Consider the following 18,855-nt stretch of genomic DNA (forward strand, 5'->3'; position numbering starts at 1 on the left):
CTTGTAGTGAAGAATTGTCTCCTGACATAGGGGCTCATAATTTCCGTTCTTTTCTCCCTGCAGTACTTAGGGTGCATTGAAGTTCTTCGCTCAATGAGGTCTCTTGACTTCAGCACAAGAACACAAATTACCAGGTAAGTACTCTTGAATGATCTCCTTTGATTTTACTTCAAAAAGCAGTGATTGCAGAGGTTAACAGAGTAGAAATTTCCAGAGTGAGGAACTATTCTATGATTGTTGGCGATAGGGAGTCAGGGTCTACTGTTTTTAAAGAGCTTTTGTGTTCATCATGCTTGTGACAAGTTTCTTTTGACAAAAATATCTGAAGGACATGCCACACTACCTAGCTCTTTTATTACTAACCTGCAGAAATGAAGTGTTTATGTTTGTTTCTTTAATACATGAAAGTCTAATATCAGGCTGCTATTTTAAAATTTACTGAAATGAATTATTCTTTTTAAACAGAGAATCAAGATCAGGAGGAAATATACAACACTATACTCAGAAAATAAAATTCTTGGAGTTGGAAGTAGAAATAGTCATCAGAGTAGTAATTTAGAAAGCAGATCAATTTCTTAAGGGTTCATGATTTTGAGCAAGGTTACATATTTTTCAAAAACTATATTTTAAAATTATTTATGAACATCTTTTTATTTAAGCATTGTTTAAATTAAAATATTTTAGTAGACAGTTGTTTTAGAAAAATGCCAATTTTAACACATTTTGAAGAGAACCTAAAAAGCCAAGATAGCTACATTTCTTTTCCTTTTTTCCTTTCTTTTTGTATTTAAGCCACATCTGACAGTGTTCAGGGACTATTCCTAGCGCTGTGTTTAAGAGTCACTTCTGGTAGTGTTCAGGGTATCATCAATCAATGCTGAGAATTGAGTCCCAAGCCTCTTGCTGAAGTGCTTCCACTCAGCCAGTTGAGTTATCTCTCTAGCAGAAATAGCTTAATTTTTATGGATAGTTGTCTGATTGTTTAGAAAGGCTTAATCTAAATAATGATCTTAGAAAAATATCTTGCCAGTTTTATTCAGACTTTTTACATTAACAAACCAAAATCAAAATTCTGACCTTTAGAAAGTAATTATGATAATTAGATGCTAATTGATACACATACCTCACTTTTATGGGAGCTTTCCTTGATCTTTTAGGCCACATCTTGTGGTTTCAGGGGTTATTCCTGGCTGCACTCTTGACATTACTTCTAGCAGGCTCTGAAGGAACCATTTGGGATGCTAGGGACTGCCACATGCAAGGCAAATAATTTACCCATAGCACTGTCTCTCTGGTCCAATTCTTTTTTTTTATATGGAATGCTTCACAAATTTGCCTGTCATCCTTGTGCAGGGGCCATGCTAATCTTCTCTATATCGTTTCAATTTTAGTATATGTGCTGCTGAAGTGAGCACCTCTGGTCCAATTCTATGTATTTTGTTTTGTTTTGTTTTGGAGGTCACACCAAACTGTACTCAGGGCTTACTCCTGAGTAGTGTTCTGCAGACCATATGCAATGCTAGGGATTGAACTTGTGTTGACTACATGCCAATTGCCATCATCTCTCTAGCCCCTAAATTTTATATTTTAAGGCCCAAACTTTTTTCCTCTCTGAAATTTGTTTTCAACAACTATTGATGTTTAATTTCTTTCCAAGTACACATAATAGAAAGATACCAATATTGTAGCATACATGTAAGAACTCTCCACATATTTATAAAAATTTTGTATTAAAATTGCCAACACAAAGAAACAGAACTTTAAGAACAATTAAAAGAATATATATATATTGGGCCCGAGAGATAGCATGGAGGAAGGGTGTTTGTCTTGCATGCAAAATGATAGTGGTTCAAGTCCCTACAACCCATATGGTCCCCCGAGCCTGCCAGAAGCAATTTCTGAGTGTAGAGCCAGAAGTGGCCCCTGAGTGCTGCAGGGTGTGACCCCAAAACAAACAAACAAATATATTTTTTGGGGGGGAGGAGGGAGGTTTGGGGCCACACCCAGTGACGCTCAAGGATTACTTCTGGCTATGTGCTCAGAAATCTCTCCTGGCTTGGGGGACCATATGGGTTGCTGGGGATCAAACCTTAAGCAAATGCCCTACTGCTGTGCTATTACTCCTGCCCCTAATATTTTAAGCATTTCTTAGTTATCCTTCATTTATCTCACCAGTAAGGATGCAGGTATAGTACAATATAGTACAATTCAGGTGAAAAATGTATTCTTTTGTTGTTATTGTTGTTCATTGATTTATTTATTTATATTGGATGGAGATGGAAAGAAGGTTGTTATCTTTTCCAAAGATGTAGTAATAACTTGATATTAAAATATTTTTTGTTTTAATTTTTGTAAATAACTTTTATTGTAAACAATGTGAATTACAAGTATTTTACAGTAATATTTGTGGTACATAGTGGCAATGAATCAGGGGACAACACCACCAGTGTTGTCCTCCCTCCATCCCAGTTCCCAGCATCCCTCTCCTTTGCCCCTTAAACTGCTAGAGTAACTGGTCCCCTCTGTGTATAGCTTGTTGAAGATTGGGTATCAATTCTGTTGTCATTGACTTTGGGTTTGGTGTTTAAGTCTGATCCTTTTTTATTTCAACTCATTGTTCATATGACTGTTTAGTTCTGGTACCACTCATTTTTCTTTCCCCTCAATTTATGAGGCAGAACAAGATGATTCAAGTTATGTGGTTCTGTTTGAAAGAAAAAAGAAAAAACAACAAACAAACAAACAAACAAAGACCAGTTTGGCTATTGTATTTGTTGCTGTGGTGCTTTTTTTTGGTAGTTGCTCATTTTGATCTTTTGTGTGATTTTTGTTTTTTGATTTTTTTCTGTGTCTGTTTTGTTTTTGTTGTAGGTTTTTGTTTTTTATATTTTTTCATTTTGTTTATTTTGTTTTGTTTTTGCTTATGTTTTTCTTCTTTATTTCCCTTTCTTCTTTTTAAATTGAAAAATGTATTCTTTTATATACCTGGGTATTCAGAAATATGTGAAACTTCACCTTTTTATGTATGGGGAACTTTGTAAAGAGAAATGTGCACCTTTTTGATGAATTCTCTGAAATATTAGGTGTTTTTATCTCTACATAAAACCTTTATTTAATGATTATTAATTATTAAACCCAAATATAATGATTATTTATAATTATTAATAATTTTTATAATAATTATTAATAATGATTATTTGTTAATATTTTTATTATTCTGTTTATGACTAAAACCCAACAACAATCATGCTTGTAATCATGGTGTTCTTTTTTGTTTGTTTTTTTTGAGCCATACCCATTTGATTCTCAGGGGTTATTCCTGGCTAAGTGCTCAGAAATTGCCCCTGGCTTGGGGGGGACCATATGGGACGCATGGGGGAATCGAATCGCGGTCCTTCCTTGGCTAGCGCTTGCAAGGCAGACACCTTACCTCTAGTGCCACCTCTCCAGCCCTAATCATGGTGTTTAAATAAAGATATTAAGATTTATGAGAAATTTAATGACACTAAAATCTCCTAATGTATTTTGAGTATTTTATGCTTCATGGGTACAGATGTTATATGGCCAATGTAGTCTTTCCTGCTTTACTAAACCTCCCAGTTATGGAAAGAAAGACACAAATATAAACAACTGTCAGCAATGCAAAAAGCATATACAAAGTCATCTCCAGAATGGCAGGTACGGGATAATGAAGGATTTCAGATCTCCCCTGATGATCTATATCTACAGGGTGAACCCAGATGGGTATAAGTAGTAATATGGTGGAAGGGAGTTTGAGGAACAGACATCACTGGGTTTGGATATATGGATCTCTTTAATCCTGCTACATTTTTATTTCAATAATGGGCTAAGTGTAGTACTATTCTCAGACTCAAAATACTGCTGTTGAATTATAGTTCTATCATATTTAACTTGAGTTTAATTGAAAACTCTAAAAACTTTTAAAATGCTTGCCTCCAAATGCTTTCTGTCTTTCACCATTTTCCTACTTTGTTTCCTATTTTCATTACTAGACAAAAACTACATGTAGAAAATAATTAAACAAATCAATATTAGAAATAAATTTTTACACTTGGGCAAGCAATAATCAGCAATATGGTATATATGTGGAGCTTTTAAGGCCTCTATAGAAATGAAATTGTCAGAAGCAGAGCAATAGTACATCAGAAAGGTGCTTGCCTAGCACACAGTTGACTCAGGTTAGATCTGTGATATCTTATATGGTCCCTTGGTCTCACCAGGAGTGACCCCTGAGTGCAAAGCCAGTAGTCAGCCTTGAGTACTCCTGAGTATGGCCCAAACCCTCCCCCCCAAAGACAAAAATAAATGAAATAGTCTCTTATTAAATTAGATTATGCTTTACCACCATGGTTTATATACTCAAGGAATTCTTTTTTTTTTTTTTTTTTTTTTTTTTTTTTTTGGTTTTTGGGCCATACCCGGCAGCGCTCAGGGGTTACTCCTGGCTATCTTCTCAGAAATAGCTTCTGGCAGGCACGGGGACCATAAGGGACACCGGGATTCAAACCAACCACGTTAGGTCCTGGATCGGCTGCTTGCAAGACAAACACCGCTGTGCTATCTCTCCAGCCCCTACTCAAGGAATTCTTAAAAGCTATTTTAAAAAAGCCAAGTTTTAATCAGACTCTAAGAAAACCCATTTTAAAAAGCTTCTGGATATTATTTTATGAAATTAATTTTCATAATAAAATAATCCTAACTTATTTGCTCCACTATTTCATGCTTTGGGTACAACATTTTTTCTGGATGCCCTGACAGATAACCCAAGCTTTCTTTCATCATAGTCAGTTTCATTTTAAATTGTCTCTGTCTGAATTTAATTCTAAGATCATCACTCATAAAATATTTATATATTTTAGAATAATCCAAGAAGCTTCCATTGATTACATACTTGTTGTAACATTACCTGTTAAAACCTTCATTTCTTAACACTATGGTAAAAGTGCTCATCTTTTATTCACTCTTATCAGAATCTTCTTATAGAGGAATTAGTCTATCTGAGAGTCTAACTCTGCAAATTCTTACATTGCTCTGCACTTATATTAGAGATGCAAAACAATTCCCAATTTAATGACTGGGAAATAGAAGGCTTTCTACACCTGACCTCACAGCACAACTTTGACTGAAAGACAATGCCATCTCCTGAACTCGTGTTCAGCTCAGCGAACATGTACTCCAGTGCTCAAAAGAGCCATCTACAAATTTGGATAGAAGAGTATATAACTTTTTTTTGTTTTTGTTTTTTGGGCCACACTCGGCAGTGCTCAGGGGTTACTCCTGGCTATCTGCTCAGAAATAGCAGATATATGGCAGGCACAGGGGACCATATGAGATGCCGGGATTCGAACCAACCACCTTAGGTCCTGGATCGGCTGCTTGCAAGGCAAACGCCGCTGTGCTATCTCTCCGGCCCCAGAGTATGTAACTTTTAAAGGAAGAGACATTGCCCTAATTTTACATGAGCATACAGAGGACATATCCCTGGTTTTCTGTCCACTACAATTTTGGAATACAGCACATAATAACCACAACCATCCCCACCCCTCCTAGTAGATCCACAACATTCCAGTGGTAAAAGAAACCAGAAATCCTATTGCAGATGACCTGAAATTGGTTAGCTTGGTGTTTTCCAAACTACAAACTACATCAGGGAACTGTTTGTCCTCTTCCACAACTGCTAGAACCACCTAATAGTCTGTGTAACCCAACAAGCTTTTGCCTTGAATGGCCTCAACACTGTTCTTTTTAGTCCCTACAAGTTATGAGAGATTCATAAGTTTTTTTTTCACCTGAGATAAGTGTGGACACACCATATAACTTCTTGAGAATTCTTCTCTGGCAGCTGTTCTCAAGTATGTTTAAGGGAAAAGTTGAATTGTGGTCTGATAACATAACATCGGATCAGGAGGATTTGAAAATCATGCTCTAGTTCTAGAACTAGGAAAACAACTTGTCAAGTCTCTTGAACTTGACGAATGCTCCCAAAGTGCCTTTGCTCATTGATTCATAATGATCTGGCTTTCCCTCCCATTTGATTTCCTCATCTGCTTATTTTAATTTTATTATTTTATGGTCTATTAACGTAAACTACTTTAACAATTTTTTAGGACCCAGAATTCTAAAAGTATATACAGAATTAAGCCAAGAGCACTAATCAGGTGGCTTTCCCCATTAGTAAATATAATCCCAAGCGTATTTTAATTCTGAATGATTCTGCTCATTTCTGGCAATGCTAGGATTTAATTAGATAGTAGCCAGATGTGCATTTTCTCAAGGTCAACAATTATGGTGGCCAGATTGTGCCTGGCTTAGTTATACTCCCAAGGGAAGTTCAAATAGGTTTATAATATTTTATCCAGGACCAACCCCTCTTTTTTCTAATCATAGTGAAGAATTGAATGCATTTATTTATTTCCCAAGTGAGGAAAAGTTCTTGTTACTTTAACGAGATTTGAAGGCCTTGATGTAGTCCAGACCTTCCTTGCCATAGCCCTGTGAGGGCAAACAATCCCTGCACTTCACTTTGTCAACATATACCCAAATGTTCTGTTTCAGAACTGGAGGTGTTAAATTTACTTCATAAAGTACTACTGGCTTGAAAACAAACCCCAAAGCTGTGAATGTTTGTTTGGGGTTGAGTTTACCTTTTACTCTTACTCTACGCACTGAACGGACCCTGGGGACCTAGTAACCCTGATACTGCCAGGTGTGTTAAAGTTTGGTGTCAGGTGGATCACCTTCTCATCGTGTCCTAACTGCTGCAAATAAATTACAAATTGTCATTATGGAGTGGAAAGAATGTGGGATCTGGGGTCTTTTTCGTGCCATGTATCAAGTGCAGTCTTTGATTGGATATTTGACGTGAGACCACCTGGTATTGGCCTAAACAAAAAATTGTAGTAATTATGTTTTAACAAAATAGCAAAAAAATGCAGCAGTGGTACAGAATGAGAAAGGAGTGGGGACTAGAAGCTACACCTTCTGAATCATGGCATTTGGGAGAATGGTGGGCAAGCTGGCTGTGTGTGGGATGGAACTCTTCATTGACCCTATGCACGAAAGGGTCCACCTGAAGCCCCAAGAAAGAAGACAGATGACCTCAACTCAGCTTCTCAACTCTCTCCACCTCCTCTTCTCTGAATTGACCTGCAGACTTCAAAACATTTGCTCCTCTTGTCACTTCTGGTTTTCAACATTCTAGAAATGATCTCCAAAAACTGTCAAGGTAAAGATTTCCCCAAAACTATTCTTCAATTGTCTTAAGTACCTGACATTCTCATGTGTGTCTTTCTTTTCAACTCTTTTTGCCTCTCTGTGCACTCTTCCTAGAGGAAGACTTCCTCTGGGAAGTACTTCCCACCTGAGAGGAACCAAGCATTTGCATGCTGGATATCCTTCACCTACTAACAGCTCCATCTTAAACATTTCTGTGTCCCATAACCATTTCATCACAGGCCTATATGGGGACTTAAACAATGTATATGGTATAATTGGGGAGATGGTCACACTTACTAATAAGATATCTATGTTGTTTATAGAGGCTTTGCCATCTTTAGGAGTACATGAGGGACTCTGATGACAGGAGATGGACAGCAAGGAAGAAGCACAGGTAAGACATTAAATTACTTACCTCTCTGTGGGAATCATGGTCTGTCTATTCATGGCATAGTTCCAGATCAGATTGCACTACCCTGTCTAGCACTAGACACAATTGATCACTTACGTTCAGATTTAGGATAATTGTTTCCTTTTAGGTACAGTGACATAAACATTATCTTCACACAAATGGGCAGGACAAATTGTGTCAGTTTCTCACTTTACAAACACAGAGAGAACAATTGTGAAGACCCTATTTCTGAAAGTCCAAATCACATCAGTGCTATTCTAGTGTGTGCTTGGACACCTGGCATATGCCGTAGGAAACAAGACTGACTTGTTCAGTGACTCCTTTTCGATCTTGATGATTAGACTGCTGGTGACAGTAATATATAATTCTATATAATTATTTTTAGAGGAAAAAATGCCTCTAATGTTGAAGTTCCATTTGTCAGGGAAAGGAGCAAACATGTAAAAATCATTTCCATGAGTGATAGATTCTTGGAAAGGAGAGTGGTATGTGGAAATAGTTAGCCACAGGCATGCATGTTCAGAATATAGGATGGCTAGCTTGTGATTTTAGCATTAGGACATCATTCTAAACTTGCCTTTTCTAAACATGTCGCACAGGCAGAGTCTCTTGAAGCCCCAGAGGGGCACAAGCTTAGATGTTTGGAATGAACAGTGAATAGGCAGTTGTAGTAATAGAGTTTTAAGTTTTAACAAAATAGCAAGAATGCAATAGAAGGAAAAAGGAAGAGATGAGTAACTGCCACCTTGTGAAACATAATGCCTGGGAGAGTGGCAGGCAGGTTGACTGGGGTGATGCTGCTATTAATTGACTCTGTTCATAGCAGGTTTTCTGCAGTTCTCAGGAAGGGAAAGTGTTTTTTTTTTTGTTTGTTTGTTTTTTTAATCAACTTTGAAAGACTTCTGCTTTACTTCTAGAGAGTTACTTGAGTTTTGACACCAAACAAGATAGTATTGGATCACTGTTTGTTCTTTACTGCCACTTATCTTCTAGACACAGGGTGTAAGTCATAGCTGCCCAGAGGACTGCTGCCCTAGAGAGAAGCTGGAGTTTCAAGCAATGGGACAAGTGCTGTAGAAAAAAGTGAAGACACTCCAGGGGACCAGGTGAAACATGCCACAGAAAACTGGAGATGTTTCAGGGGGCAGGGTGGATCTATAGACCTTGTGGAGAAGGGAGCATTTAAGCAGAATGGATTCTTCCCTTGATCATATGGAAAAATAATGAAAACATAAATTGCCTGAATTTTCTCTGTGTTCTGGGGTCAGACCATGAGGATGTCTAAAATGTGGGCAATGACTTATAAAAGTCTCTTTCTAAGACCCGCTTGATTCTACCTTGTGAGTTCTGACAGTAATTAATGCATACCCAAGGATTAAGGTAAGAGCTAGACTGGCAAAAAAAAACACAGAATAGTCTGTACTAAGCCTGAGTTTAGCTTGTCTTAATCTCAGGAAAGATTCAGAACAAACATTGTGAGTGGCCTGTTCTCATAGACACATTCTATGCCTTTGCATATGTAACACATCTGAATGAACTCACCTGCTTTGTGTCAATTAAACCCAATTTTCACATCTGGGCATCTGGCATAGTGGGAGCTGAGGGAAGGTCCTTCATACTCTTCCTAGATTAGAGCAGTACACACAATTCTTTTATTCTATTCCCCTGAATAGATCTGGAAGTTTGTGTAGGAGCTCATTTGGGATGTTGTTGTAAGGAGCAAGGAAGGGAAGAGCAGGATGATGAATGGGGATGAGTGCTCACAGAGGGTTGGGTCCCTGCAGACCAACCCCAATGGCTATTCTTATAGGTTGCTGCAAATGTCCATTAAGAGAAATGTCCCTTAAGAGAAATGTCCCTTGACACTTTTGCCAACTGTTGCATCCCTCTAGCTTAAGTGACCAATGATGCTGCAGCTTCTCTGAATAGAGTTAAGATAAAGTGGAGAAGCCTCCACCACAGTGGTGAAGGTCAGATGTGGGATACCGTGACAAAGTGACAAGTTTATCTCAGGGCTTCTGGATCTGCAGGAGACACACTGGTATTTGTGTCCAAGTGTTCGGCTTCCAGGCCTTTTGTTTTTTTCTTCTTTTTGGGGGGCCACACCTGGTAACGCTCAGGGGTTACTCCTAGCTATGTGCTCAGAAATCGCTCTTGGCTTGGGGACCATATGGGATGCAGGGGATTGAACCGCGGTCAGTCTGAGGCTAGCACCGGCAAGGCAGATGCCTTACTGCTTCATGTCATCGCTCAGGCCCCTTCCAGGCCTTTTTCTGACTGTATATTTTAGTTGCACCCTATCTGAACACTTATCTTGAATTGTAGGTGCTGGTCTCTTGATAGCCAAGGACTAATTTTGGGGATGGTTCTCATTTAATGGCAAATACAGGGGACACTAAGGGTGTTACAACCCTTTATCTCCTGGATTTGGACTCTTGTCTATGGAGTGGACATGGACCTTGCACATGTACATTTGTTGAAAGTGTTAGAAATGACACCTACAAAGAGCTAAGTTTGCACCTTCAGCTAGTAATGTTTGGTGAGTCTGGGCAGGGCCATTGTCAATACTTTAATTATGTTTTTCAGTTCCCCCCAAACTTCTGCATGCAATGGAATGTTATTGGATAAAATTATTATTAGTCAACAGTATCAAGCAATTTAGCCCAGGATAGGAAATTTTTTCAGCTAAAAGTGTTAATTGAATGCCCCAAACTGAAGTTACCAAAGATGATATTTGGTATCAATAACAACAACATCATTGACCAAAATATATTGGTACAAGTACCAAACACTACTTTTCATGTTGTTCTATGTCATTCATTCAACAAATTTTGAACAATCACATACCACAATTTAATTTAGTCATATTTATTTTAGGCATGGATATGAGTGTACAGATGCACATGATAAAATGTTTTAAAAACTGTCATGTACACACAATGAGGTAGGGGCACAGTTGAGACAAACCTAGGTTTGTAACCAGGATCTGTTCTACTGCCTCTTGAATAAGGGACTTGGATCTTTCAGAAAATCAGAAATGTCAGCTAACCTGAAAGCACACTGGTTAGGCAGGCACCATTGGCAATGGAAATTTTATGGTAATTCTAAAAGGCAATTCTGGGCATCTCTCACACTTTAGACATATGTTTAAGTGGAGGTACAAAGGATATAAAGAGAAACAGCATTAGAATGACGTGCTTCCACCTGGTATGGTTGAATGGGGCTAATGCAGGAAAAAGGTTCATATTCTTGTGGAATATGTGGACAGTGACGAGGATATTCAGGTGTCATTGAAATGCACAGGAAGGGCTGGAATACGAAGTGTGAGAGTTTTAACTGTTCACGTTCAGAAATTTGTGCATCTCACATACTGAACTTCAACTTTGCTTATTCACTTCCTTGGTAACATAATAAATTAGCTTGTCTCTTGGTGGAACTTGTTGATTGGAAAAGACATGTCACTTGTTGAAGTCTGAGGACAGGAAATGAATTCTTACCACAATGTTATATCTTTACATGGGGATTCTACTTAGGGTTGGGGCTAGGGTAATCCCAAAGGTGATACTCTGAATATTGCATGATGATGGAAAAGGCCTTTTTAAAGTGTTTTTGCCGTCTTAGACCAGAAGAAAAGGACTTCTTAAATATATCTGAAGCCCATTCTTGTATGAACGCCTGTGATAAATGTGTTAGTTCTGAGTGCATACAGAGCTTGTGCTCTTAAGTTTCTGAGCAGATAAAGTATGTCCAAAGATTTTGTAAGCATGAACAAATCATATCATGTTCAAGACCAGTCATTTTCACACCTGGGGTTGCATTAAAATCACTTGGAGAAGGACCAGAGCAATCATACAGTGGATAGGGATAGTGAAGAGGGGATAGTGGATAATAGACAGGGAGCTTGCCTTGCATGTAGCCAACTGATACTCAATCCCTGTCATCATACATGACCCTTAAGCCTACCAGAAGTAATCCCTGAGAGCAGAGCTACTATTAAGCCCTGTGCACTATGGGATGTGGCCTTAAAACCAACCCAACCAGCAAACAAAATAATCTGGAGAGCTTATTAAACTATAGCTAGTTACTACCCCCAAGGATTTTGATTCTGAGTTCTGAAGTGGGACTAAGAATTTGTGTTTCTAACAAGTTTTCAGGTGATACTACTATTGCCTCTAGTCTAGGTACCACATTTTGGGCAATGGTGTCCTAGAGATCTATTTTTAATGTTAGAGCATAACATCTTCCATCTATAAATTTATATGGCTTTGAGAAATGAATCCATTAAAATATTTCAAGTAGTCAGTCCCACTCATTTCAAAATGATAAAAATGGAGTGCATATCCAAGTTGGTGGCTTATAACAGTTTAAATAGAATTCATGAGTTGAATATGTGGAGTTCATTCTATAATCGCCTTAAGGACCATCTGGTATGGTGTATATTTATAATCTTCATGCCAGAAGCACATTCGTGTCAGAATGTACCTCTCTGATTGCTCATTTTCTGTCTCTTTTCTGAGTTTTCTTTCTCTCCAAATACACTATTTTGTAACAATCTTCCTGGCCTTGACAGAGGGCAACCTAATATTGCAGGTCTTTGTGTGAAGTTATCTGGATTTCTATGTAGGCCAAAAAAACTTTCTAGATATGAGACTTTATGCAAGTACACTAAATACCCTGTGCTTCATTTTGCCCATTCCGAAACTGATAATGAGCCTCCTGCAAAGGGTTAGGAATAGTCTGACATCTGAAAAATACTACAGGTAATGGTTAGTGCCTGGGATGGTTTAAGTCATGTTGTTAATATTGATATTTAAATATTTATTATATTTTATTCCTGTGGATAATCTCGCCACTTTATCAATCCTTACTGGGGTAAAGGTCACAAATATTTATTTGTTCCTCTATGTTTTCTCTAAAATCTAATCATTTTTTTTTGTTTTCAAAACTCAATTTTATTTGATTTTTTTCTAATATCTTTATTTAAACACTGTGATCACAAACATGATTGTAGTTGGGTTTCTTTTCTTTCTTTTTATATAAAATATTTACTTAAGCACCGTAATTACAAGTATGATTGTAGTTGGGTTTCAGTCATACAAAGAACATCCCCCTTCACCAGTGCAACATTCCCATCACCAATGCCCCTGATCTCCCTTGTCCCCCACTACCTGCCTGTGTTTGAGACAGGCATTCTACTTCTACTATACTTCATGCTCGTTATTAGTGTAGTTGTTTTTCTTTTTTTTTTTTTTTTTTTTTTTTGTGGTTTTTGGGTCACACCCGGCAGTGCTCAGGGATTATTCCTGGCTCCAGGCTCAGAAATTGTTCCTGGCAGGCACGGGGGACCATATGGGACGCCGGGATTCGAACCGATGACCTCCTGCATGAAAGGCAAACGCCTTACCTCCATGCTATCTCTCCGGCCCGTGTAGTTGTTTTTCTAACTGCACTCACCACTCTTTGTGGTGAGCTTCATACGGTGAGCCAGTCCTACCAGCCCTCATCTCTGGGCATTATAACAATAATGTCTTGTATAAAATCTAGTCCTTTGAAGATGACATTGAGAAGACCTATGTCTTCTCAAAGGTATTAAGTGTTTAGTCTCTACTGTACCTCTTTATTCTTTTTGCTTTTCACTATTATCACCGCCATTACTATACCAGGTCCAGATCACATCTTTTTGAATGTTTGTCCTAATTATCACTTACACCTAGTCCCCCAAAGAAACCAAAGAGTTAATCTTTTTGTTTGTTTGTTTGTTTTGGGGTCACACCCAGCAATGCTCAGGGGTTACTCCTGGCTCTATGCTCAGAGTGACTCCTGTAGGCTCAGGGAATCCTATGGAATGCTAGGGATCAAATCCAGGTTGTCTACCAGGTAAATAATCTACCTGCTGTGCTATGGCTCTGGCCTGCACTGGTTATTTAGTCCACTTGCTTACATAATTACTCTCTGCTCAACCTTACTGCAAATCTGTTACCTGCAGAACAAAACATAGCATTTTTCATAGATTCATTCATATTCTTGATCTTCCATGCATTTTAAAAACTCTACAAGGTTTTTTTTTTCTTTCATAGTCAAACTGGTCTACACATTGCTCTTTTCCTGGGTGATTGGTGCTCCTCAAAGTACGACAGTCAGTAACAGAAGCATTTACTTTGCTTGGAATTGTAAGACCACTTTGAATTGCTCTAGGAACTTTTTTTTAACCTCATTTGACATTGTATCAAACGCTCAAAGCCACAGATCAAGTGTTATTTATCCTAAAATACCACCTTCTAAAAATACTTGATTATTTTATAGTTACTAAAATGTTTTTCTATTAAAATATGGCACAGCACTTTTTAAAAATATTTTATTGAAACCGTGATTTACAGAGTTATTCATATTTGGGTTTCAGACATGCAATGTTTCAGGGCCAATTCTATCACCAGTGTTCATCTCCCTCCACTGATGTTCCCAGAGTGCATCCTGACCACCCCTCACCCCTAGCCTGCCAGCATAACAGGCCCATTTTAAGTTTTGATTGTTTAAGTTTGGGTCTCAGGATTTCACTGTTGTTGACTTTGGCTTGGATATTTAGTTCTGTCCTTTTTATCACCACCAACGCACTTGAGACCCCTTGACCCCACATACTTCATATTTGTGTTTTTCCTCCTCCATTCAATTTTTTTCCTTCTCCTCATGCATACACTGGAACCAAGAGTGTTTTAGACAAACCCCATTTAAACCATTTTATTTCCTAATGCATTTATTTTAAATACCACATATAAATGATATCATCTTGTATTTATCTTTCTTCTGGCTTACTTCATTTAACACAGTATTTTCCAGTTCCATCCATTTTACAGTAAATTGCATGATTTTATCATGCCTTACCACTATGCAATATTTCGTTGTATATATGTACCACATCTTCATGATCCACTTGTCTGTTGTTGGGTATGATATTGAAGGTTGATTCCAACTTCTTAGGTTTTGCACTGAGTGCTGTGATAAAAGTGGTGTGCATACATCCTTTTGATGAGGGTTTGTTGTTGTTGTTGTTGTTGTTTTTCTGAAGGTAGATACCCAAAAGTGGACTTGCTAGATCATATGGCAATTTGATTCTGAGTTTACTGAAAACCCTCCATACTGTTTTCCATAAGGGTTGGAGCAGGCAGCATTCTCACTAGCAGTGGATAAGAGTTCCTTTTTCACCACATCCCTGCCAACACAAATTGCTTCCAATATTTTTGAAATGTGCCATCGTTACTGGCATAAGATAATATTTCATTGTTGTCTTGTTTGTTTCAAATAAATGCTGTGGCATCTATAAGATAATTGCAAGTAAAAACTAAGAAATAAAACTTCCACTCAAATGCCATTTCAGATATAAAATTAACTTGAAATAATGGTTTATGACTTAAATCCAAATATCAAATGTATGGATTAAACATAGGAGATGGTTTATAACCTTGTTTTTGCCAAAGAGTTATTGAAAGGAAGCAAAAAATTATGAAAGAAAAAAATGCATTTTTGAAATATTTAGATCCTTTGCCCATTTTTACAATTAGATATTTTCGCTACTGAGTATATAAATGTATACAGAAAATATATCTGATAAGCTTATCTGTTTATCTGATAATTTTTCTCTCATGCACAGTTTGTCTTTTTATCTTGTGGGTCATTTTCTTTGTTGTCCTTTTCTCATGCAATGCATTTGTTTACTTTGTTGCTTTTGCTTTTAATCCAAAAATATATTTTCAAAGCCAATGTAAGCAGAATTTACTACAATCTATGTTTTATTATAGTGTTTTATAGCTTCTGGACTTTTGTTCATGTCTTTGACCTTTTATTTTATTGTTTTGTGTGTAGTGCCAAAAATGAATATAGCTTTTTTTGCATGTGGTTCAATTTTTCTAATTCCATTTATTAAAGAGACTGTTTTTACCCATTGTATATTCTAGTTTCCTTGTTGAACATTGATTTGTATATTTATTTTTGCCTTCCCCATTCTACTTCATTGAACTATATGTCTTTTAAAAATATCAATACCATCTGTTTGATCATTATTGCTTGTAATATAGCAAGTGAATTGCCTCTAGCTTTGTTCTTTCTCAAGATTTCCTTTGCTCTTTGGGGGTATTTTATAGACTCAAAACTCTAAAGGTTTTTTTTTTTTTTTTGTATCTATGTAAAAAGATATTTAAGAATATCACTTTGAACCTGTTTATTTCTTTGTGTAGTACAGATGTATAATAATATCGTATTCCTCAGTTTAATCAATGAACATAGACTATCTTTCTACTAATTCGTGTTGCTCAATTTCTTTCATCTATATTTTATAGTGTTCAGTGTACAGACATTTCACATTCTTGATTAAATGTATTCCTTGGTATCTTATGTTTGAGCTCAGTTGAAATAAGGTTGTTAAAAATGTTTCTTTCTGATGGTTCATTGTTGTGTAGTAAACTACTTTTGGGCTATAAATTTTTATCCTAAAAACGTGTGGAAGAGGGGTTAATGGTGGGCCAAACCCTTTGGTTTTCAAGGGCCATTCCTGATTCTGTGCTGAAGAATGATCCCTGATATTTCTTGGGGTCAATATACAGTGACAGAAAACAACCTAGGGTTGAGCACAGGCAAGTAGACACCCTACCTGTATACTGTCTCTTTGGGCCCATTACACTAAAAACAATGTATTAATTCTATTAATTCTAACAGTTCTTTTTAAATTTAGATTTGGGGTTTTCTATATATGTTATTTTGCTCCATTGCAAATAGAGAAAGTTTTACTTTTATTTGTTTGTTGGTTTTTGGGCCATACCTGACTGCTTGGGGATTATTCCTGGCCCTGCACTCCTGGTGGGCTTAGGGGATCTTGTAAGGTGCCAGAAATTGCACCCATGTTATCTGCATGCAAAGCAAGTCATTCTCTCTCTCTAGACCCAGAGAGTTTTCCTTTTAAAAATATCTTTGCCTTTTATTTCCTTTTCATGCCTAATTGCCCCAGATAGAACTTATAATTATGCTAAATAAAAAAACTAATGAGGATTATTATCCATCCCTTATTTTACCTCAGAAGAAAAACTTAATTTTTTCATTGGATAGAATTTCAGTTGTGGGTTTATTGTGTATTATTACCCTTATCATGTTGAGCTATGTGCCCTCTATATCCAATTTGTTGAGATCTTTTATCATGAGATGTTGTTTTGTCGAATGATTTTTCTGCACCTTTTGAGGTGATAATCTGACATTTGTTCCTTGTTTGTTTTTTTAGTATATCACATTGATTAATTTGTGAATTTACTGTCTTTTCATTGTAGGAATAAATGCCACTTAATTTTGGTCTATATTTCATTCACAGTTTTATTGAACTTAGTTAATATTATTGACTTATTATTATTGCTATTATTATTTTGGTTATAGGCCACACTGAGTATTACACAATGATACTCAGAGGTTACTCTTCACTCTGCACTGAGGAATTACTCCTGGTGGTACCTGGGAAATTATATGAAATGCTGGTGATCAAACCCAGATTTGGCCATGCAAGGCAAGCACCTTACACACTATACTTTCTCTCTGACTCTTACTTAATAGTATTTAATTGAGAATTGTTGCATTAATTATATATATTTTTTGGGGGTTGGGTTATACCCAGCAGTGCTCAGGGGTTACTTCTGGCTCTACACTCAGAAATCACTCCTGGAAGGCTCAGGGAACCATGTGGGATGCCAGGATTCGAATCACCATCCTTCTGCATGCAAGGCAAACGCCCTACCTACATGCTATTTCTCCGGCCTCGCATTAATTATATTTTGCATCAATAATCATTACGGGTTATTTGGCCTGTCATTTATTTACTTGTCTGATTTTGGTTTTAAGGTAATTCTGGCCTCATGAAATGAGTTGGAAAAGCTGTATTTTCTATATTCTGGAGGAGTTTAAAAAGGATGGGTATTCTTCTTGGAATGTTTGTTAGCTCTCATCAGTGATACCAACTGGTCCTGGGTATTCTGTATTGAGAAAGGCTTTTGTTTGTTTGTTTTTGTTTTTGGGTCACACCCAGTGATGCTCAGGGGTTACTCCTGGCTATGCACTCAGAAATTGCTCCTCACTTGGGAGACCATATGGGAAGCCGGGGGATCGAACTGAGGTCTGTCCTAGGCTAGCATGGGTAAGGTAGATGCCTTACCGCTTGCACCACCACTCCAGCCCCTCAACAAGTCTTGATACATGTACAATAAGGATGAACTTCAAAAGTACAATTCTGAGTGAAAAAAGTCAGATATCCAGCCAGAACGATAGCATAGTGGGTAGGGCATTTGCCTAGCATGGAAAAAAAAACTTGCCAGGGCTGGAGAGATAGCATGGAGGTAGGGTGTTTGCCTTGCATGGAGAAGGATTAGGTGATTCGAATAACGGCATTTTCCATATGGTCCCCTGAGCCTGCCAGGAGTGATTTCTGAGCATAGAGCCAGGAGTGACCCGTGAGACCCCTGATTTCTGAGCATAGAGCCAGGAGTGACCCCTGAGACCCCTGAGAACTGGATGTGACCCCCCCCCCCCAAAAAAAAAAAACCTCTCACATTTGATTTCAAGTGGTACTTTTTCTTCTCTAAGGGCCCTTCGTAGCTTAAAAACTTGTTATGGCTTCTTCTGAAGTAGGATTTTCCTTATCTTTTTCTTAATTTGATTGTCAGAATATTTTACATTTTAAAATGAACAGACTTGGACTTCTTAGCCCTGATTTAATAGATGGAATATTTTTTGCTTTGGGAAACAGGAAATGCACTGATATAATAAAGGCATATAATTTTGATGAAATAATTACACACTATACATCAAGTTATGTTCCTTTATCTGGCTATGCAAAAAGAATACCGGAAAATTCATGTGTGCTCATCAATATCATTTTGGAGGTACAGAATCAGCGTACCCTCCCACTCACAAAACAATAGCATTAAATATTTTAGAATACCTTTCAACTTTCAGACGCACCCACTTCACAAATCTGAACTTCTCTGAAATATGAATGTGTCACAAACTCTGTGTTATTTTAATTTCTCCCTGCCAGGTGGGTGGTGGTGGGTTTCTGCTCTTACTGCTGAGCACACAATGAACATGGGGCTGCAGTTCATGTCAGCTTGGTGATCACCAGCCATGTAAGGAAAACACCAAGCTTCAATTTTTCACACAATCCTCAGCTCCCTCTGAAAAGG

At 37.5% G+C, this 18,855-nt stretch overlaps 1 protein-coding gene and 1 non-coding gene across 2 annotated transcripts in view; one reads left to right on the top strand and one right to left on the bottom strand.

Annotated features, from left to right (window-relative positions):
* The window catches only part of SHC3 (SHC adaptor protein 3), a 168,558-nt gene that overhangs the window by 52,049 nt on the left and 97,654 nt on the right, over nucleotides 1-18,855 (top strand). Inside the window, exon 2 of the mRNA XM_049769558.1 lies at nucleotides 64-134. Within this exon, the coding sequence (XP_049625515.1) occupies nucleotides 64-134 (71 nt within the window). The remainder of the gene's footprint in view (nucleotides 1-63; nucleotides 135-18,855) is intronic.
* On the bottom strand, nucleotides 1,309-1,415 carry LOC126004605 (U6 spliceosomal RNA). Its single transcript, XR_007493875.1, has one exon. It is a non-coding gene; the product is annotated as a U6 spliceosomal RNA (small nuclear RNA).

This window comes from Suncus etruscus, chromosome 3, assembly GCF_024139225.1.
Source record: "Suncus etruscus isolate mSunEtr1 chromosome 3, mSunEtr1.pri.cur, whole genome shotgun sequence".
NCBI classification, from domain to species: Eukaryota; Metazoa; Chordata; class Mammalia; order Eulipotyphla; family Soricidae; genus Suncus; species Suncus etruscus.